We start from the raw sequence: 22471 nt of genomic DNA on the forward strand, positions 1-22471 counted from the left end.
TTTGATTGATTCTCAAGGACAGTCTTACAATAAACAGCAATGGTACCAATCATGCATGAAGCTCGTACGATCATAATTTTTTCTAGCGAGCACACCGAGTTATTATAGTTGGAAGGGAGCTCTGTCATATGCTTTTTGTGAGGACATCTGCTTTTTTGTGAGGACATCTGCTTTCGTTCCTCACTGAACTTCACAATTAGTGGCACTCCCATCCTTTTTATTCTAACAATTTAAGGTTTAAAAACCAGTATTTTTTTTTCTCCTGGTAGTGGGGGGATTAGGTAGAGGTATTCATGTTAACTCTTTCCTGTCTGATTTTTAAGATCATAAACATTTGGAATTTTTAATGATCAGACCAGAAGATACTTGTTAATATGCTGATGAAAGTCTGTGAGAGAGAGGGAGGGGGCGGGGCATTTTGTTAGGTTGGTTTTGTTTTTAAGAAGCAGAAAGGACCGTTTATGGCTGAGGGAGGGTCTGACACCCCTGGAGCAGTGCTGTGCAGGAGATGCAGTTCATTCCTGTTCTTACCCATTTCAGACAGAACCCCATTTTTCAGGGTGGTCTTTGAGAGCTCACGCTTCTTTGTAATATATTCTATCATCAGCTATAATTATATTATGGAGGAAATGTACCTCTTGAGACTTCTGATTTTTTTCTAAAATAGCAGACACTCAATTTTACTTAGTATCCAGCTATATTTGCAAAGTATATGATATCTGAAAATAAATGCTATAAAATGAGAAAATGTAAGGACACACACATTGATAAAAATCAGCAGAGAATGGAAAAACATGGCATTTATATTTAAATGTATCTCTGAAGACACTTGTTCTAAGAAAATTTGTTTATGCCAACAATAATACATTGTGAGAAAAAAATGAGTGCTCACCTGGCAAAAACAGGAATTGTTTTTGTGTCTTCAAATGTGAGATTACTCTTGAAATGCAATGGTGAATGCTAAATCAAGATAATCAGAGAGGAGCTATAAAAACCTAGTTATCTAGTTCATTTGTGGAAAAGACAGGGCGATAAAGCCACCGTTAAAGTTCAGAAGCCCTTGGGTTAAGAAAGGTGGAACATACAACACATAAAGAAATGTTAAAAAGCAGTATTGCTTTTCAAGCTGGGTTCCAAAAATTTGGCAGAATGATGTAGTTCTCATTCTTTTTCACTAAAAAGCTAATTTCTCCACCTTTAGGTAATGTGAATTTCAACATAGATGCCCAAAAGTATTATTACACTTGATTACGTTAAGTGAGTGTTCTCTAATTAAGAGAATCTGGAAAGGGGCTGGTATGTGAAGAAGTAATCTACGCTTTCTGTGCTGGTTCTGCGCCTTTCCGATTCAGCCCTGACTGGACCGTGCAGGGCTGACCCGGGCCGCGGGCCCGCAGGCTCCCCAGACTGCAGGCAGCCGGCGCTCGCCGAACCGACAGGCTCCCTCCTCGGAGATGCAGCGGCAGGACCCTACCTGGGAGACTCCCCGAAACCCGGATCCTGGCTGCTGCAGGAGAGCGCACCAACTTCCCAGCGCCCAAGATCAGCTCTGGGGAGTAACAGGGTCACTGATTGTGGGTCCAGAACTGTGCCCAAACCCTAGGAAAAGCGGCACAAAGACGCCGCAGCAGAGCCGCAGGTGTTCGGGAGCAGAGGGAAGGTGGCCAGAAGGCACACAACCCCGCGCATGCGCCTTCCATCCAGGTGCTGCCGCAGGCGGCACAGAGTAAGAAGTGACGGAAAAGGGGTAGCGGCTGGTTACTAGGAGACGAGACGCTCGGATGGGTCGTCTAGGCGCTGCGTGGGCGTGCGCCTGCGCGGCGCGGATGGACCAGGAAGAGGCCTTTCCTAGGCGTCTTGCAGTGAACAGGTGGACGTACACTCTCTACGTGCGTGAGTGCGCGCACACGGCTTGTAGTCCCCGCGAGAGGTCGGGTCGAGCCAGGTACGCGTGCGCATAGGGACGGGGGGCGCGCGGGACGGAAGCGGAGCGAAGGCGCCGGGGAGGTGGAGGACAAGCCCGCCTCAGGTACAGAGCGTGAGGGCGGGGCCGACCGCGGCGCCGGCCGCCGCTAACCGCCCCGGCTCTTTCCCGCCGGGTCCCGCCTCCCTCCTCCTGCATTGGGGCGGGGCCAGGGTGATTTGCGGGTGGGAAAGGAGGGTAAAGGGGCGGAGGATGGACCTTGGGAGGGTCCTGGATCCTTGGCCGAGGCCGAGGCCTGGCAGTCGTCGAGATGAGCTCCGGGAAGGACCGCGGGCTGAGAAGCCCGGGGAGGGATCCGGAGCTCCAGGTAGAAGCAGCGGGGATGCGCCAGGTTGGGTAAAAGCGGCTCCTGCGCCGGAAGGCCTCTGAGAGGGCAGCTGCAAGGGAGCCGGAATTGGGGCTGGGAGCGACCCCCGAAGTAGGTACTCACTGCTTGGCCTGCTGTGAGGGGCAGTAGCGGGCAGTGTTGCGGTGCCGGGAATCTCTCCGGGAGCAAACTTTGCTCCTGTTGCCGTTTCTTAGGAGCTTAGGGTTGAGCCCAGTTCCTATGGTGACCGCTTCGGTTCGTGCCGCAGCTGTCCGCTTGGTTGTTGGGGAGACTGTTCTGTTTAGAAACACTCTGGAGTGGAGCTGAGGAATTTGAAAGTCAGAGATTTGGGAGTTCAACTTGGCTCATCCTGACTCCCAACTTCTCACTTCTAAACCTCTTTATAAACTTTGGGAGGTGAAGGGCCGAGATTTACATAGGCATTTGCATGAAAATCTCTTATAATTTCAGTAGAAATTATACACAGGAAAAGCAGGGTAAGCTGGCTTTCGTTTGAAAAAATATTTAAGACTTAAATTGAATAACTGCTGTGATCATGGACCTGCTATCTAAATACGTATAGGAATACATTTTTTTTTTCTTTCAATAAAGTCAAGGATCGTGGCTTCAGAAAAGTCGGCAAAGATAACAGTGTCCCAGAGTTTTCTTCTTTCATTTCATGCCCTTATAGCTCAGGATATTCCTTGTTTTAAATTTTCTCTACTGGCATTTCAACTGCACTTTTTATTTTTTTAATCTGTAAGGCAATAAACAATAACAGTCGATTTTTAAAAATAGATTAAAGTGTCACTCAAATCTGTCTCCAGGATAAAACCCATTTTTGTTTTTATTTTAATTGTTCCATGAACTAAATCATTCAGTCTAATTTAGTGGGAAATAATTATGAAGACACTTTAATGAAATACTTATTTTAAACAATAAACTTTTACATTGTTTAAAGGCAGCTTCCAAAACATATCTTATTTTGTTTATCTTAAGAAAACACTCACTACTTATACCCCAGCATATAATCAGTTGTGGAGATTCTCTGGGCTCTCTTGTTTTGTTTTTTGGTTGCTTAGTTCAATTTGAGGATAATTTGCTCAAAGTGCTCCATGTACAGAGAGCAGGTGTTATTCATTCTCTTTTCCTGTCACTCTCCCCTTCTGCTCCCCAGATACAGCCATGATCCTGACTTCTGTGATCGCCATTTCCTTGCTTTTCCTCATAGTTTCTCCATCTTTTATATGAACACGCACATTCTAGTTTGGCTTGTTTTTGAACTTTACATAAATGAAGTTATACTAAGTTTTCCTTTCCATTTTGCTTCTTTACTCATTATGTTTTTAAGATTTATCCTCATTGTTGCTTGCAGTTTGTTTAGTATTCTGTTGTAAGAGTATACCACAATTTATGTACTCTTGATGGACATTAAAGATTTTACAGTTTTGGTTAATGTGAACAACACTGCTGTAAACTTTTTTGTACATCTACCTCATATAATCTTTTGAAATGAGCTAGTTAGTAAGATAGTTCCATGTCTTCATTATGCTAATAACAGCAGTCTATATATTTTTAAATTCTTTTAGTTCAGAAAAATCTCTTGAAAACAACTATTTCACCCCTTCTTATGTTTCCAAGAGGTCTTGATGAATGGTACTTCTTCTACAGCCATTATTTTATGTTCTTTGAAAAAGACAAGTTACTTCTTTACGGTATATCTGGATTGAAGGGAAGTGGGAGTTTGGGTTTGGATGGAATGACTGGAGAGGTTATTCTTTTTCATAAGAAAGCTTAAATTTGTTTGAGGTGAATCTCTAAAACATATACTTATTTTGATTATAAATACAAAAAGTTATCTCAAAATTATTTATAAAATTTTGTGTGGTTTTCTCCATCCTTCTGTTACTGAGGCTATTCTTCCTACTTCCTACTTTTGGAGACAGTTTTATAAAAATAAAGGAAGTTGACCTTCTGTGGAACCAGAATTCAGAATCCCATGTAAAATACTCCAGTAGTTTAAATTATTCTATCAAAATATTCAGTAGACATTTGTTCAGCACATATTATGTACCTGATAATTTGCTCAACACTAATGATACTTTTTAGCACATGATCTTGCCTCCTTTTTTACTGAAAATTCAAAATTCCACCAGGCAGGAACTTCTTCAGATTTCTACCCCTTCTTATCTAAATCTTCACCTGACCTTGCTTTCCTTTCTTGTCTCAGAGGACAGGGCACACCCTTTACCTGGGCTTCTTATTCGCTCAGTGGCCTTTCTCCACCAGTGAACATTAACCCATGTCTTAGAATCTCTGTTGTGTTTGTACTGTAGGGCTTCTTAACCTGGAGTACAGGAACTTTAGGGAGTTCTCGAACCCTGTTTTGTATGTGTTTGCATTTTCCTGAGTAGACCCAGGGCTTTTGTTTAATTCTTTGATGTAAAGAGAAACGAGTTCTCTTGTAATGACCCTTAAACAGTCTTGGTTTTCTTCCAACTTTCACTCTCTGTCTCTTCTCTCAATTGTGCTTCCTAAAAGAGGTGTCTTTTTCCTACTGCCTTTACTTTACTAATCATTCATGGATTAGTCTTATTCAAACTTGCTCCTCCCCCATCCCTACAGTTAAGGCTACTTTCTTCCAGTCATCAAAATTCCTTATTTCAGAAATGTTTTATTGAGTACCAACTTTGTGCTGGGCATTTTTCTAGGCATTAGAGATATAACAGTGATCATACAAGAGCTTAGATCTCTTGGAGCTTACATTCTAATAGGAGACAGACAAAAAACAAGTGAAGAAATAAATGATATAATTTCAAATAGTGTTAGTAAAAATAGCCTAATGAGAGAGTGAGTAGGGGAGAGGCTGCTTTAGGTGAGAGGTCAGGGAGACCCTCTGATGTTTCAGACAAAGAGTTGTAGGTAAAAGGGAGCCAGCCAGGTAGAGGGCTAGGAGAGTGTTCCTGACACAGGGGAAGCAAGGGCAGACTCCTCAAAATGGAATGAGATTGGCATATAGAGGGACAGAAAGAAAACCAATAAAACTGGTGGGTGAACGAAGAAGAGAGTACTAGGTCTGTTAAGGGAAATGAAGGCAGGGCCGAATCATGTCAGACGTTAAAAAGTTTGAATTTTATTCTAATTACAATGGAAAAGTATTGTTTTTAGAAGGATCTCACTGTTTTAATACATATTACATGAATTTTTTTCAACTTTATTGAAATATAATAGACAGTTGCTCATATTTACATTGTACAATTCAATGAGTTTTGTTTTGTTTTTTTTCAGTTAGAGTTGGCATACAATAATATATTAGTTTCACTTGTAGGGCATAGCGATTAGAGATCTATATAAGTCACGAAGTGATGACCCCACTATCTACTATCCCTCTTCCCTCTTAGGTATTTATTACATCATTATTAACTATTTTCCTTATGCTACACTTTATATCTTCACATCTCTTTTGTAACTATCCGTTTGTACTTCTTAATCCCTTTGCCCTTTTTGCCATCTCCCCTAACCCCCTCCCATCTAGTAGACCTCAAAATATTCTCTGTATCTGAGTTTATTTATGTTTTTGTTGTTGTTTATTTTGTTCTTTAGATTCCACATATACATAAAATCATGTGATATTTGTCTTTATCTGACTTATTTCATTCAATGCAATACCCTCTAGGTCCATCAAGACAATATCTTTTTCCATCCCCTTCCTTTTAGTCTGTGTGTGTCTTTTAATCTGAGTTGAGTCTCTTGTAGGCAGCATATGTAGGGGTCTTGTTTTCTTATCCATTCAGCCATTCTGTCTTTTGGTTGGAGCACTATGACATGGATATTTTTACATTTAATTGTGTTCCATAGGCTCCATAAATTATTATTATATTCTTGGCTTCTTTTTTCTTGCCACTTGATGGAGTGTACTTGGCTTCCCCATCCTCTATATTGGTGATGTGATCATTTTCTTTATCCACTCTGTTGATTCCCTCTAATATATTCTTTATCTCAGATAATGTGGTCTTCATTTCTGACTGGTTCCCTTTTATAATTTCCATTTCCATTTATATGTTTTTTATCTCTTTGTCAAAGTTCTCACTGAATTCATCTACACTTCCCCTAAGTTCATTGAGCATCTTTATAACCATTGTTTTGAACTCTGCATCTGTTAGGATTGCTTGACTCCATTATTCCTGGATCTCTGTTCTGGTTTCTGCTTCTTTGTCATCCCATTTTGGCTGCCTTTCTGTGTCTGTTTCCATGTACTAAGCAAAGCTCCCAAGGCTCCCAGTCTTATTAGCATGGTTTTGTGTAGTAGGTGTCCAGTGGCACAGTCCTGGGAAGAGTTCAGCAGCAGGCCAAGTTTAGCCCCAGACTGTGCCCCTCCGGGGCCATCTGTTAAGACTCAGCAAGCAATCCACAGATGCTGTGCTTATAGTTGCCTTAAGAGGCCACACCAGAAACTGCGGTCAGCTGCCACCAGTGTGAGTCCTGGCGCTGCTCAGCTAGAAGCACCTGACTCTGAGGACACACCTAGATGTGGCTTGGGTGGGGCTGTGAGGTAGGGGAGCTGGAGTGTCAGGGAGTCCTCTGGGTAGAGCGACCTCTGTTATCCAGTTTAATGATGTCTCCCCTATGGCGGCACTTTGTCCGCACACTTGGAGTGGGGAGGGCTCAACAGAGGAACAGTGGATGCACCGGCACTTCTGTCCAGGAGAAAACCTCACCTCTGGCCCTCACTCTGACAACTCAACGTCTCTCTGTAAGTCCCTGGTGGCTCACTGCCCAGCAGCCGACCTGGCTCTGGTGTTCAGAGTGAGCAGGTCCGTCACCACAAAACTCCAGTTGCAGACATGGCCCTTTTAAGAGGAACGTCTGCTGCTGCTGGCTGCCACAACCTCTGTCCCACTCAGCCACTTGGGACCGGACAGCCTCGTGTCTTCGCCCTCTCCTATCTTCTTTCATTGCAAGGTGATTTCTTATTTTTATTTCTCTCCCTAGTTGTAGTGTTTCTGTTCATCTAGATCCCAGGCAACTTTGCTTGCTATTTGCTCTATTTCTTTCACAACTTTGATTTGGTTGCAGGAAGAAAGAACAAAGCCCCTATCATCTATGCCATTTTGTCCTGATCTTAGGATCTCACTGCTTTAAAGTGAATGTTTTAATTTCAGTCTGGAAGATAGTTTGTAGGGAGCTACAGTAGAAGCAGAAAGACCAGTTAGGAAACACGACAAGAATCCACACTGGAGGTGATGGTGAACCACAGAGTGCAGAGTGGTGGGTGGAGTAGGGATATATTTTGGATTTAGAATAGCGGCCCCCCACCTTTTTGGCACCAGGGACCAGCGCTTCTATGAGAATCTAATGCCTGATGATCTGAGGTGGAGCAGAGGTGGTAACGCTAGTGCTGGGGCATGGCTGCAAATACAAGATGAAGTTTGCTCGCTGGCCCGCTGCTTACCTCTTGTTGTGCAGCCCGGGTCCTAATAGGCTATGGACTGGTATTGGTCCGCGGTCCAGGGTTTGGAGACCTCTAAGTTAGAACGACAGGGCTTGCACATGGATTTGTTGGGGGTCAGGGAAGGAGGAAACAAAGACAAGCCCTTGGTTTTTGACCTTGGGTACTGCACAGATAGATGGTAGTACCATTTGATGTGGGAAAGACTGCGAAGGAACATGGTGGAGATGACGTTGAGAGCAGGAGTGCAGATGGAGGAATTAAGAGGTCTGTTTCAGACATGTTAGAGTTGCAATGGCCATGGACATCCAGTAAACACGAGGTGATGTGTTATGTGCTCCAATAGGGGTGTGGTCATAGGTTTTATGGAACATGGAAAATATATTCTAAGTCTTTTGGAGGAAAGTAGATGTCAGAACTACTTTTTTGTAGTCCTTTTTCTATATTCCAGTGGCATTTGCGTGCATCCCTCTTATGTGGCAATGTTCATGCAGCACTCTAATTTCTGATGTATTTGTTCTAGACTTCTCTAGATTCTTTGAGGGTTGAAATTGTAGGCTTTTATTTTTCATCTTTCTGTCTCCAGAATCTAATATTGTTTCTTCCTTAGTCTACCTATTTATAAATTTGTTAAGTGAATAAATGTGACTGCTACAGTCTCATAGTATGAACTGAAGCAGTGATAGTAGGAATGGAAGAAATGTGTTTGAGAGATATTTTAGTGAAAAGATCAGTAGAATTTGATGGCCAATAGATAAGTTGAGTCAGTGAGAGAAATTAGTAGTAATAATTGTAAATAATAATGGATATAGCCCTTATTTTTGTGAGGCAGTATTTTAAGTATTTTACATGTATTAACTTGTTTAATCCTCAGAACAACTCTATGAGGCAAGTACTATTATCATCCTCATTTTATTGATGACAGAGTCATAGCCAGAGGAGTAACTTGCCCATGGTCATTCAACTAAGAAGTGACAGGACAAGCATGGCACCCATCAGCAGTGTGATACTAAAGAACGTGCTTTCAACCACTATGCCATGTTGCTTCCCAGTGAGAATGATTGTGATTCTAGCTTGGTGTTTATGAGGATGCTTTTTCACTTGCTCATTCCTTTTACTTGCACTTTCTAAGATCTGTACAGGAACACAGATCTTAGATCCATTCATAGTTCTATTTCAAGATCATGGGAATGTGGAAGGTATTGAGGTGGCAGGCCAGGCCTGTCATTTCAGATACACTGATTTCTCTCCCTTTGTATTGCCTCAAAAGCTGGTGCAGAAGAAGCAGCAGCTCATACTGTGATTGCTCACACTTGTCAGATAAACTGTTGGCGTCTTCCTACTTTTAATTTCTACACTAGCCTGATAGGTAATTTTATAGAATTCCCACTTGAGTATTCAGTTGATCAAAGAGAAGAAGGAAAGTTTAATTTTGCTAGCTTTAGTACACTATTTGCTTATCAACTTCTACAAATTTTTGTGACACCTTCTCACTATACAAATAATTCTGTGCAGGTTAGGGGCAGTACAGATTGCTCTAGAACATTGCTTGTTCTTAAGATTCTGATGACAGTATGAAGAAGACATATCCAGAAAAAAACAGATAGCTACCTAAATTGTTCTATAACTAATATATACAGAAGTCTCAATGAAGATGTGATCACTGTTGGAGAAGACAGAAAACTTCCTAGAGAATATGGAATTCAAACTGAGCCTTAGAAGTATCTTCAGTTAAATGGAGAGAAGGATGAGGGCAAGGCTTAAGAACAAAAGATAACATGTTTCTCAGTGTGTAAAGAATGTGTAGAGTACTTTAGAATAGTTTGTCTTTAATAGAAGGGTTCTTAGAGTTGTCAAGTAGGAGATAAGTTTGGAGAAGTGGGAAGGGACTAGTATGAAGAACTCTTTTGAGTGCTAGCAGATTTAGACTTCACTTAAATAGATCCTTGCTATTCAAGGTGTAATCTCTGCACTAGCCAAATAGGGATCACTGAGCAGCTTTTTAGATATGCAGTATTTCCAGCCTACTGTGAATAAGAATCTATATTTTAACAAGATTCCCAAGTGATTCTTATGTCCACTAAAATTTGAAAAATATTGCTTTGGTGAGGAATCATTTTATTCTGTTATTCTAAGTCAAATATTTATAACGAGGAACATATTTTTCAACAGAAACTATGTAAGAAACAGTAGTTAGGATTGCAGCCTAACCCATAAAGGCCTCACTTGTTCATAATTAGAGATGCTCTGTGAGATCTAATGCTTGAGGTCCAAGTGAGGTGGTAACTTCTGGAAGGAAGAACAGAAAAGCAAATTTGTGTCTTGTTTAGGGAAAAGGGAAAAGGAAGATAATCTGTCACACGTCTAAGTACTGGATTGTACAGGTTGTAACACAAAGTCAGTGACTGGGGGATCCTGATCCTCTAGTACCCCGAGCACTAGATTTTGGGCAATAGTAGCTGTGTTGCCAAAGGATACCTAGAGTGCTTGTAGCAAATTCTCTCTTCCTTGACATAAGGGTAGCCTTGATTCAGGGAAAAAACAAATTATTTCCCTAAATTACAGTTTCTAAGACACGTTGTCAAGTAAAAATTCACAATGCAGAGTAGTATGTGCAGTATGTTAAAGTGAAACACCTTTAACACTTAACACTTGTTATTTTGCACATGTGCAAATATATATGTAGGGAAAATTCCTAGAAATGGAATTTTTTGTACAGAAGCTATGTGTATTTGTAACACTGCTAGATTTTACAGAATTGGTTCTCCACAGATATTATATCAGTTTACACTGATGTAAATTACAGTGATGTATATGAAAGCTAAGTTATATATATCCAACTTTTTGATCTTTAAATCTATTTTAAAGCCAATTATGTGAAATATTCATATTCTTTGCCAAATTTTCAATTAGGGTATTTTCCTTTTTTATTTATAGGGGTTAGTTACATATTAGAGTAGTTAACCCTTTGTGATTTGGGTAACAAACCTTTTCGTTAATATACAAAAGCCATAATAAACAAGTAGCCAGTAGCCACTATATTTGACGACACAAGCCCAGAGGTAGACTACTGAATTTGCTGCTGACCCACGTTTTCTTAAAACAGTGATTACCAAGGGGATAGGATGGAGTATGTCTTTTTGAAAAGCATGTTCAGTACTGTGGTTTTATATTTGGGAAACAGAAAAAGTTTTATAACAAAATTTTAAGCAAGTAAAGCTTGCTAAAATCCTCTTAGTGGATGGGACAAGGTTAAAAACAAGTGAATATGTAGCTAAAAATGTTGTTAATTTTTAGAATTTATTGATTATTGTGAGAAATCACAAAGCTATTTTAAACTAAATGCCTCAGTATTTTTCCCATTCTTTCCACCAGGTTACCACCAAAGAACATGGTTTTGGTCTAGGGGCTCCAGTTTCTGAAGCTGAAAAATACCAGACTACTCTCCAGCTAGAACAAGAAGTGAGAAATCAAGATAAATTCATCTCCGCACTGAAATTACAGGTTACACTTAATTTATTATGTATTTCCCTGAATTAATTTGGGATGAGGCCTATTTTAAAACAAGAAGATGGAGAATAAATACGAATTCAGTGCTCGTTTTATGGGGTTTTTTTAGGTCTAAAATCATTTCATTTTTATCTTAACCATTTTGATACACATAGATTCAGAGTCAGTGCAAACTACGTGCCAAGTGTTATATCAGGTGCTTTCAAGTACATAATCTAACTTCATCCCAACCTTGGGAAATAGTGATGTTATTTCTATTTTACAGACATGGAAGCTGAAGTTCTAGGGGTTAAAGAATTATGATATTGGACTAATGAATGACAGAGCTAGGATTTCTCTAAACTCTCAAGTTAGCTAGGATTTGAACTGTGTTCTCCAAGTTCAGTATTGTTTCTGTTCTCCTGGTGCCTGATATGTGGTGTAGCTATTAATAAAGTTGTTAAAATGAACTACTTCTTCTAGGAAGATGAAGTAGACTTACTTTTCCCTAGTCCTACCACTAAATACAGCTAAAACCCCTGAGCATAATATCTAAAACAAACATAGAAAGGTGGAAAGTAGAAGGAAGACTGGCTAGGGACCTCAGCACACCATGAAATGACATATTAGTGAGTTCTTGGATTGTCTTTGTGCTCTATGTACCCCAGACAGAGTGCTAGAAAAACTGGCACCCAGAAACAACAATGAGTGCAGACAAAAAGAGGCATCAGAAAAGCCATCCCTCTATAGCCAAAAGACTAGGAAAGGGGCAGCCTAGTAAGGCAGCCCACTTTTAGACAGTAGCTGTCTGCTCTAAGCAACACTGGAAAAACTCTAGCCCTGTTCCTGCCAGCAAAAGCTGAGTAAAGAGCCTAGGATTCTACCCTCACCAGGCTGTAGGTAACAAGGAGCCCCAGCTGTACCCCCTGTTTCCCCTCTCCCAGGTCCCTGTCTGGACAGAGTGGGGAGTGAAGGCTCTTGTGCCCACAAGGCAGTAGGGAAGGTCCCCAAGCCCCACGGGCCAGTGGAGACCATGTGGGGAGCCTAGACACCCATCCCTCCCCTGGTAGGAGCGGTGCCCCATCTCCTTGCTGGGGTGGTGTCAGAGGAGACTGGAACCAGGGTCAAGACTTCTGTTCCCCAGCAATAACAAGTCCGCCCTCCCACAGAGGAAGTGAGGACTCATGGGAACAGTAATTGGGTGTCGCTCTTCTTCCTGGCTGTGGTGGTATCAGCAGAGGCCTAGTGGGGAGCCTGAACTCTCATCCCTACCTAGCAGAAACAATGAGCCCCACCCTCCCCAGGTATCAGTGGAAGCCTACTGGACTTCTTCCCGTACCTAACAGGACAAAGGCAGTGTCTCCCTTTTCTAGCTAGAGCAGTGTCACAGGAAGCCTACTAAAACACAAGAGCCAGAGTCTTAGAATACCAGATCTCAATAAAAAAAAAAAAAATTCTCTTCATCACAAGAATTAGGAAGATCTCTACCTCTATAAGAAAAGACAGGAGATGCCAGCACAGTGATGAATCAGATATTGCAATTATTTGACAAGCATTTTGATTCAGCTATCATATACATGCTTCAACAAGCAATTTTGAGCATGCCTGAAACAAACAAAAAGAGAAAATCTCAGCAAAGAAATAGATATAAAGAAGAACCAAATGGAGATTTTGGAAGCAACCAAGATATTCTCCAATAGATGAATAGATAAACAAACTATGGTACATCCATGCAGTGGAATATTATTCATCTGTAAAAAATGAGCTCTCAAGCCTCAAAAAGATAATGAAGGAACCTTGAAAGCATGCTAGGTGAAAAAGCCAATCTGAAAAGGTTGCACACTATATGATTCCAACTACATGACCTTCTAGAAAAGACAAAACAGAGAAACATTGGAAAGATCACTGGTTGCAAGAGATTTAGGAGAGAGGGAGGTGTGAATGGGGCATGGGGTTTTTAGGGTATTGAAACTACTCTCTCTGATACAGTGATGATGGATACATGTCATTATACATTTGTCAAAACACATAGAATCTACAACTCAAAGAGTGAACCCTAATGTAAACTATGGACTTCAGTTAATAATGTATCAGTGTTGGTTTGTCAGTTGTAACAAATGTACCACACAAATATAAGATGTGCATAAGAGAGGAAACTGTGTATGTGACAAGAAGAGGTATGTGGGAACTCTGTACTTCCTGATCGATTTTTCTATAAACTTAAAACTACTCTAAAAAATGTCTATTAAAAAATGCATGAAGGAAAATATTTTCAAGTCTTATATCCTAGAGATTAATATCCAAAATATCTAAAGAACTTCTACAACTCAACAACAACAACAAACAATTCAAAAATGGGCAAAGGACTTGAATAGACATTTCCCCAAAGAAGATGTCAAATGGCCAATAAGCACATAAAAAATGCTCAACATAATCAACTATTAAGAGTATCCAAATAAAAACTATAATGAGCTGTCATTTCAAACTTATTAGGATGGCTGTTATCAAAACAACAATAAACAAAAAAAAAACAACAACAATAAACAACAAAAAAAAAAACCTCAGAAAATAACAAGTATTGGTGAGGATGTGAAGAAACGAACCCTTTTGCGTTGCTAGTGGGAATGTAAAATGGTGCAGCCATGGTGGAGAAAAAGTTAAATATAGAATTACCATATGATCCCAGCTATCCCACTCCTAGATGTATCCCCTAAAGATGAAAAGCAGGAACTCAAACAGATATTCGTATACCAGCAATATTCATAGCAGCAATATTTACAATAGCCAAAATGTGGAAACCACCCAGATTTTCATTAACACATGACTAGATATACAAAATGCAGTCTGGACATGCAGTGGAATAGTACTCAGCCTTAAAAAATAATGAAATTCTGATATAAGGCTACAGCATGACGGGCCTTGAAAACATGCAAAGTGAAATAAGGCAGGTAGAAAAGGGAAAATAGTATATGATTCCTCTTACATGAGGTCCTTAGAATAGGCAAATTCATAGATTCTGTTTAATGGGTACAAGTTTCTATTTGAGATGATGAAAAAGTTGGAAATGGATCTAGAATGGTTGCACAACACTGCAATGTGCTAATGCCATCTAAATGTACACTTAAAAATGGTTAGGATGGTCAATTTTATGATATATGTATTTTACCACAACAAAAAAGTTAAAAAATACAGTAACTGAAATTAAAAACTGTTTTTAATTCCAAACAACAGAATGGAGAGGAGAGAGTAATGGATCAGTGAACATGAGAATAGAAATTACATAATCTGATTAACAGAAAATAGACTGGAAAAAATGTGAACAGAACAGGTGGGGCTATAACAAAAGATCTAATGTTTAGATCATTGGAGTCCAAGGAAGAGAGACAAGAGAGGATGAGGCTGAAAAAGTATTTGAAAGTACAATGGCTAAATATTTCTCAAAAATGGCAAATGACACAAGACATAGTAAAGAAGGTGAGTGAACATCTACCAGGAGTCTCAAAGAAATCCATCCCAAGACACTTTATATTCAAACTTGTGAGAAGTAAAGACAAAAAAATAAAATAACCAGAGAAACAATTTATTACCTATAGGGGAACACCAGTTCAAATGGCAGCAGATCTGAAAATCTGGAGGTCAGAAGGAAGTGGCACAACATTTTTCAAGTGCCAGAAAGAAAAAAAAAGTCAACTCACTATTCTGTATCCAGTGCAAGTATCCATTAGAAATGAAGGGAAAATCAAGACATCTCAGATGAAGAAAACTAAGAGAATCGGTTGCCCCCAGAGCTACCATAAAAGACTAGCTACAGGAATTTAACTAGGAAGGAAGTGATAAAAGAAGGAATCTTGGAAGAATAGAAAGGAAGGAAGAACAATGTATAGACCAAAAATAAGGGTAAATGCAATAGAAATTCCTTTTTTTCTATCTTTGTCAAATGTAGTTCTCAGCGCATGTAGAGGAAATATTTAAGACAGTTATTAATAGAGGGGGTAAAAAGGACATAAAGGGAGGTAAGTTTTCTATACTTGACCTGGTAAAATGTAGATTGTGATAAGTTATGAATAGATAATGTAACGGCAACCACTAAAAAACTATACAAAGAGACACACTCAAAACACTAAAGATAAGTAAAAATGGCCCTTTTCTTCATCCGTTGGTAGTTTGATAATGGGCTGGGAAGGAGAGCTGTGGTCCACACTGGTCAGCAAATATTCCATTGATTTGGTGTTTAGCTTAGTCAAGGAAGTTACCGATTGGTTCAAAAGGACATTTCTAAAGAGTTAACACATTTTGATAACAACGATTAGATATTTAATTCTAAAGAATGCCTAATTGATGATATTATTAAAATAAAAAATTTCAAGACTGTGGTTTCTTTTATTGCAGATATAAATATTTGGCCTTTTTTCTAGTAGTGTGGTTTAAAATCAATAGTAATTAAGTTCTTTTTTTAAATTAAACTCTACATTTTCTTGAAAGATATAGCTATAAACCTTTAAATTTTCATTTAATATATTTTTCAGCTAGGTAATACATTCACATGGCACAAAATTCAGAAAGTTATAAAAGATAAATAATCAAGTCTCCTTGCCAGGGAAGCAAACTCCCTTCCCAATTCCAGTCACCGCGTTGTTCTCAGGGGGAGCTAAGGAAATATTTTAACATGTTTATTTTCTTTCTAATCATAACAGATTGAAGATCTCAAACAGACAAATCATGGCTTGGAAGAATATGTTAGGAAACTCTTGGATAGTAAGGAGGTGGTAAGCAGTCAAGTAGAAGATTTAACCAGCCACAATGAGCATCTTTGTAAGGAATTGATTAAGATTGACCAACTAGCAGAGCAACTAGAAAAAGAGAAAAAATTTGTGGTGGATACCGCTGACAAGGAACTTGAAGAAGCAAAGGTATTAGATATACTGCTGATCAGGATTTTTGTTAACTGAGGTATAATTGACATATTAGCTTCACGTATGCAACATAATGATTCATTATTTGTATATACTGCGGAGTGATCACAATAAGTCTGTTTAACATCCAATTACTGATCAGGATTTTAATTCTACTTTTAACATCCTGTAGTTATTAAATGCAATGAAAAAAGTGACATTCTCATTTATGTAATTTGAAAGTTTTCTAGATTTGACATTAAATATCTATTATATGGATTAAATTATATTTTATCTCACACTTTATTTTTTTAATTTTGTGCACAAAATTTTCTAAATACTATGTAGTAATGGTAAAAACTTCAAGCAACAAGAATGTTCTACATATAGAACATTTCTCTCTCTCCCCAGTGCTCCTCTCTGCACAGATATCTACCAACAAGATTTACATGTTCACATTCTTCCTTTCTGTTTTCAGACCCACAATTTATTTCACACTTTTAAGATTTTTTTTAAATTAAGGTTTTAAATTTGTCAAATTTGTCAGTCTTTACTGACTTCTGAGTTTTGATTCTTTTATTTTTTTGTTTCCTTTCCACTTTAAAAAAATTTTAATAGACCTTATTTTTAGAGCAGTTTTGTTTGTTTGTTTGTTTGTTTTTTAGGCGAGGCAACCCTTGGTTGACCTCACAGATTGCAAGGAACTTGTCAGCTTACAACCCTTATTTTTTTATTTTTTATGTCTATAGCACCTGGTCTTCCTAGGTGGTCTCTCATCCAACTACTAACCAGGCCCAACTCTGCTTAGCTTCTGAGGTCAGACAAGATCGGCCTTGTTCAGGGTAGCATGGTTATAGACTAGAGCAGTTTTAAATTCATAGCAAAACTAAGCAGAAGGTACAGAGATGTCCCATGTACTTCCTGCCCCCACACATGCTCTGCCTCCCCCATTATCAACACCCCCACTAGAGGAACACGTTTGTTATAGTAGATAAAACTACACTGACACATTGTCACCCTGAGTTCATAGTTTACATTAGGATTTGCTTTTGGTGGTATATATTCTGTGGGCTTGGACAAATGTAAAATGACATTATCAGAGTAATTGACTTCCCTAAAAATTCTCTGCATTCTGCTTAGTTTTGATTTTTGTTTAGGAAAGTCTTCTCACCTTAAGAACTATAAGAATTTTTCTACAGTTTTAATACTTTTAAATAATTTTTTAAAAAGTTTTAATCCTTTTGGAATTTCTTTTTGTTCTAGTATGTGGTAGAGTTGACTAGTTCTTTCTTTAGTCACTGAATTGAAGTGCCCTTTTAACAGCTACTAAATTCTATATGTGTGGGTATAGAATTTGGACTGTTTGGTTTCCTTAATTCATTTGCCATTTTCTGTGCCGCTACCACATTGTTTTAGTTACTGTAACTCTTGGATATTTTGATAACATTTTATTTCTTGTTTGAGTTTTAGTACTCTGCCATGAAATTTAGAAACTAAGAATTTCAACACAAGTATGAAATGAAAACCATTTTATTTTTCCTTGCTGCCTGATGGCTTATCAGCAAGCTACAAAGTGGATTTGAAAGACAAAAAGCAACCAGTTGAATTTTTAAATGATAATATGTGAATGTGCTTATTTGACTTGATTTTATTAATCACCATTAGTCAACTGTGTCTGTAATAAGATGGTTTCCCAAAGCTAATTGTTGTTACATGCTATTTCTTAAACTCTATATAATATACTCTTGATAGCATATAATAAAGAATATTATATGCTATTCTTAGTAGCATATGATAAAGCACTTAAATAAAGGTTCAGGCTGAGAACATTAGTGTGATTGAAGGTATTATTTGTTACAGTAATTTAAAATATGAGCCCAAATAATGAACTCTAGTACAGTATTTATATGCAGTAACCTCACTTAGAGTATGTAAAAGACAAATAAATTAGTGAAAAGTCTGAATAATGGAATATTTAAATATGTGAAGTTAATTCCTTTGATGTAAGGACACAGTCTTCTTCACAGTGTTGCCTGGAGGAAGTCCTTAGACCTACTTGAGAGAGTTAATAAGAATGATTTGTTTTTAACTTGTGAATTATTTATCTTGTCACGGTTGCTACTAAAGTATTTGAAGGACATTTAAAGCAGCTTGGCTATTTTAAACATTCCTCAATAAACTTTTTTTGTATTGTTTCTTTAAGAATAGTTATTACCATTTTAATGGTAAATTGAATTCAGTATCAGTTATAAAAATTATCATATTGAAGAACATTGGATTAATGTCTTATTATGTCTTACACTCTTCACATTAAAATTACTGCACTCCTTCCCAGAGTCTGAGAAGTCTAGTTGGCCCAATTCCTGCTGGGAGAGTGCCCAGTTTAGAAGTCATTAGTTTTGAAGAGTTATTAGGGTCTGCATTTTAGAGAGAGAGTGAGTACTGTGTCAGGGTGAATGAATCCTTTGCTACCAAAAGGGAGAACAGCCAGAATGGAAAACATCTAAAATAAAAGAGCTAGGATTTACCTAAAACTAAAAATATTAAATTCACAGATGGAAATTCTGCTTGGCTCAAAAAAGAGTGTTTGTAGGAAATAGATACCCATATATGAGGGGCAGGAGCAGTGGGCAGTGTTCTTAGAGTAGAGATAGCACTGCTGTTGCAGGGAAGACAGGGAAGTCAAGAAAGAGGACAAAGTGGAAATAGGCACTTCGAGCTGGTAAAATGGCCTGAGTGAGATCACCAGCATCAGTAAGTGAATGTTACATTAAATGGAGATTAGAAAGACATGTGACCAGCGTTGGGGAGAGAAACACCAATGCCTGTTGTCATCTTCCTTATATCATTGGGTGTGCAGTGTAGGTATCCAGTTACTGGGGAGAGATTTGTGGAATGACACTTGCAGCAAGAGAATTTCTAATTCAAGAACTGAGAAAGAATGTTTACGTTCTGGTACTGTTTGAGGTTATGCTCTGAATATGTTCAGGTAGAGTCTGAGGCTAAAGTTACACCCTCAATATCCTTAACTCTGCTTTTTTTTTCCTGTTATCCTATGTAGTCTGTCTGGAATTGAGATTTATTTACTGGAATTAAATTTATTTACTCAGAAGAGATTACTTTTAGTTATTTTTAAATGTCAACAGAGTAATTTCTTCCATCATTTATTCCATAATGATGGAATATTGTTTTGAGTATTTTCCACGATATTATTTATTGTTATGTTACAAATTACCCCTAAACCTTACTGGCTTCAAACAACAAACATTTATATCTCAGAGATTCAAGAGCAGCTTAGCTGGGTACTTCTGGTTCATGTTTTTTTTAGGAAATTGTAATCAAGATGATAGCCAGGCTTCAGTCATGGCTTGACTGGTACTTGAAGATTTGCTTATAAGATGGCCTACTCAGATGGCTGATGGCTTTTGGCTGGAAGCCTCAGTTCCTGGCCAGGTGAATCTCTCCCTTGGGTTGTTTGATATATTCTTTATAGCAGCTGGTTTCTCTCCAGCCAGTGATCCAAGAGAGACAGCAAAGAGGAATCTGTAATGCCTGTTAAGCTTCATTCTCAAAAGTTACATACCGTCACTTCCACCACAACCTGTTTATCAGATGTGAGTCACTAAGTATAGCCCACACTTTTGCTCTATCTTTTGAAGGAAGGAGTATCAGAATTTGTGGACATATTTTAAAACCACCACAACTGTATACCTCCTTTAATCTTCTCATTTTGAGTTGTTTATCATTCATGTCTTAATATAGTGTTTCCCAGATAATTAAACACAATTTTTTGAAATACGAAAAAGCAGAATTTCAATTTTACCATTACTAGTTTCTTCATATAGTTTATATTTTAATTAACGTAGCCATTTTGGACTGGATCTCTGGTAGCTCCTGTTATTATTGTTACCTTTGTTTGTGATTCAGTCAAATATATTTCAAAACCTACCATGTGGAAGGCAAAACGTGAGGTGTATTTAAGTTTTCCTCTGCTTTATTTAGCAGTTTCCTACTTCTTTATTCCTCCCTTCGTCCCTCCACTCCAGCCACACTAGCCTCCTTACTATTCCTTGGAATTTCACAGACATCTTTTGCCTTAGGACATTTGCTATAGCTATATCTTCTGCCTGGAATGTTCTTCTCCCAGATTTTTATGTGGTTACTCCCTCCTTCCTTTTATTCTTTGTTCAAAGGGCACCTTTCAATGAGGACTTCCTTGATCACCCAGTTTAAAACTCCAATCTGTTCTTTCATAAACACCCTCAATATCCTTAACTATGCTCTTTTTTTTCCTGTTATACTATGTAATTTATTTGTTAGGTTTATTTTCTATTATCTACGCAGCTGGAATGTAAAGTCCTCAAAAGCAGGGACTTTGTTTTGTCCACATTTTAAAATCTCAAGGGCCTAGAATAGATGTACATGCTCATTATATATTTTTTGAATGACACAATCACTATCTGACACATTTTTCCTGTTATAACCAGTTTTCTCTTTTCAACTAGAATGTAAGCCTCTTGAAGGCAGAGGTTTTTGTCTGTTTTATTCACTGCTATACCCAGCACATAATGCAATGTCAGGCACATAGTAGTAGGTACTTATTAAACAGTTGTCAAATGAAAACACTGAGTTAGCATCTCATTTGGGCCAGTTATAATTTTGTTTTTCAGAGTTGAATCAGCATTATGTTTATCTTTATAAAAGTAATACATATCTATTATAAAAATGTCAGTATATTCAGGGGAGCATAATGAAGAAAATAACATCTATAATCATACCTTGTGATAACTAGACATAATCCATCTTCCTCAGTTTACATATTGGTTTTGTTCCATCTGTATCTGGGATATGTGTGTATAAATTTTTATTTTTTACAAGAATATGTCATAATAAAATTTTTGGCAGTCTGAGTTTTTATACTTAATTTAGTATGGACATCTTTACACATAATCCACTATAGATATATTTCATTTTAGTATCTGCGTAGTAGTATAAATTAAAGCATCGAAAATTGTTTATCCAAAACTATATGTGACCTTATTCAAACTATACATAAGTAATGTCTCGTACCATAACTCCCCTTAATACTTCATTAACTAAAATAGGACTACCAGAGAAATCTTAGAAAAATACTTTGGTCTAAAGAAAACTGAGGTACGATAATTCCATGAAATTCAAATTTAACATATAGCAGGAGACATCTTAGTTTAAAATAATGAGGGGGAAGGTTTATGAATTGTGAAATCAGTTTATTAGACTGATATGCCAAATTTTAACCAAAAGATTTATAGCTTTGCATAAAAACAGTTACTGTCATCTAGGAACATACAATCTAGTCATATGCTAACTACATAACTATGGGTAGCTACACTGGAAGACTGGGTATGTTCTGTGTCATGAATCTGATACATAAAGTTTTTGTATTGAACTAAAACTTTGGGTTGAACTAAACTATTAAACAAGTTCAGAGGAATCAATTCTGACTGGTGATTTGGGACAGTTTTTTTATCCTAGTCATTTTATTTCTTCCCTATTATCATCTTCAGTAATAACATTTTTTCCAGTGAGGGGAGTAATTTGGTAAAATATAATGAATATTTTATACAAAACATTAGATAATTTAAAAGAACTGCTATATTTCATCAGAGGTTCTTTTACCATCAAAGGTAGGTAAACATAAAGGAGTAGATTATCTTTTCTTTTATAAAATATTCACTGCATGTTTTTATTTATTTATTTATTTAAATTTTAAAAAATTCTTTAAATTAGTTTCAAGTATGCAGTACATTGGTTAGACATCTATATAGTTCATAAAATGATCCCCCAAATAGCTTCCTCCCTCCTCTGGCCCTCCACCTAGCCATCATATTAATGCTAACTGTATTCCCTATGCCGTGCACATGTTTTTCTTTTTAAGTGACTTCCTTTTTTCTTTCTTTCTTTCTTTTTTTTTTTTTTTTGTGGAAGCGCTCTTTCCAGTAAAATCAGTTTAAACATTTTAAATCTAAAAAACAGGTTTTTTTCTGGCTTGATTTTCAGATTGAACTCATTTGCCAGCAAAATAATATAATAGTATTGGAAGATACACTAAAAAGACTTAGATCTGTAAGTACATTTTTCTTAAATATTATGGAATGTTAAGGAATCATTTTTATTGTTAGTATAGGAAGACTATAAAAAATTGTACATAGGTTTTGGCTCTCATGCATTTTGTGAATAATAAAAAATATTTTCTAAAATTAGCACTCTGCTTGGCACAGGGGCACACCCACTGTAAGTGATGCTGCTCTTGCTCCATTTTATCACTACTTTCTTTCCTAAAGGTGGAGAGAGCTTTCGGTTAGTTTTAT

At 37.8% G+C, this 22471-nt stretch overlaps 1 protein-coding gene across 9 annotated transcripts in view; it reads left to right on the forward strand.

Moving 5' to 3' along the window:
* Window positions 1–1683: 1683 nt before the first annotated feature.
* TSGA10 (testis specific 10) overlaps window positions 1684–22471 on the forward strand; it is a 99496-nt gene continuing 78708 nt past the window's right edge. For 4 of the 9 annotated variants that reach the window (XM_011381956.2, XM_023524315.1, XM_023524314.1 and 1 more), the window contains exons 1-4: window positions 2203–2291; window positions 11116–11244; window positions 15924–16139; window positions 22161–22226. In XM_011381956.2, the coding sequence (XP_011380258.1) occupies window positions 2235–2291; window positions 11116–11244; window positions 15924–16139; window positions 22161–22226 (468 nt within the window). In that variant the 5' untranslated portion in view covers window positions 2203–2234. Of the gene's footprint in view, window positions 1946–1972; window positions 2030–2202; window positions 2292–11115; window positions 11245–15923; window positions 16140–22160; window positions 22227–22471 lie in introns of those variants that run through there. The other 5 variants (XM_011381957.2, XM_023524318.1, XM_023524321.1 and 2 more) reach the window with 5 other exon arrangements.

The sequence above is a fragment of the Pteropus vampyrus genome, unplaced genomic scaffold, assembly GCF_000151845.1.
Source record: "Pteropus vampyrus isolate Shadow unplaced genomic scaffold, Pvam_2.0 Scaffold461, whole genome shotgun sequence".
In the NCBI taxonomy this organism is placed as follows: Eukaryota; Metazoa; Chordata; class Mammalia; order Chiroptera; family Pteropodidae; genus Pteropus; species Pteropus vampyrus.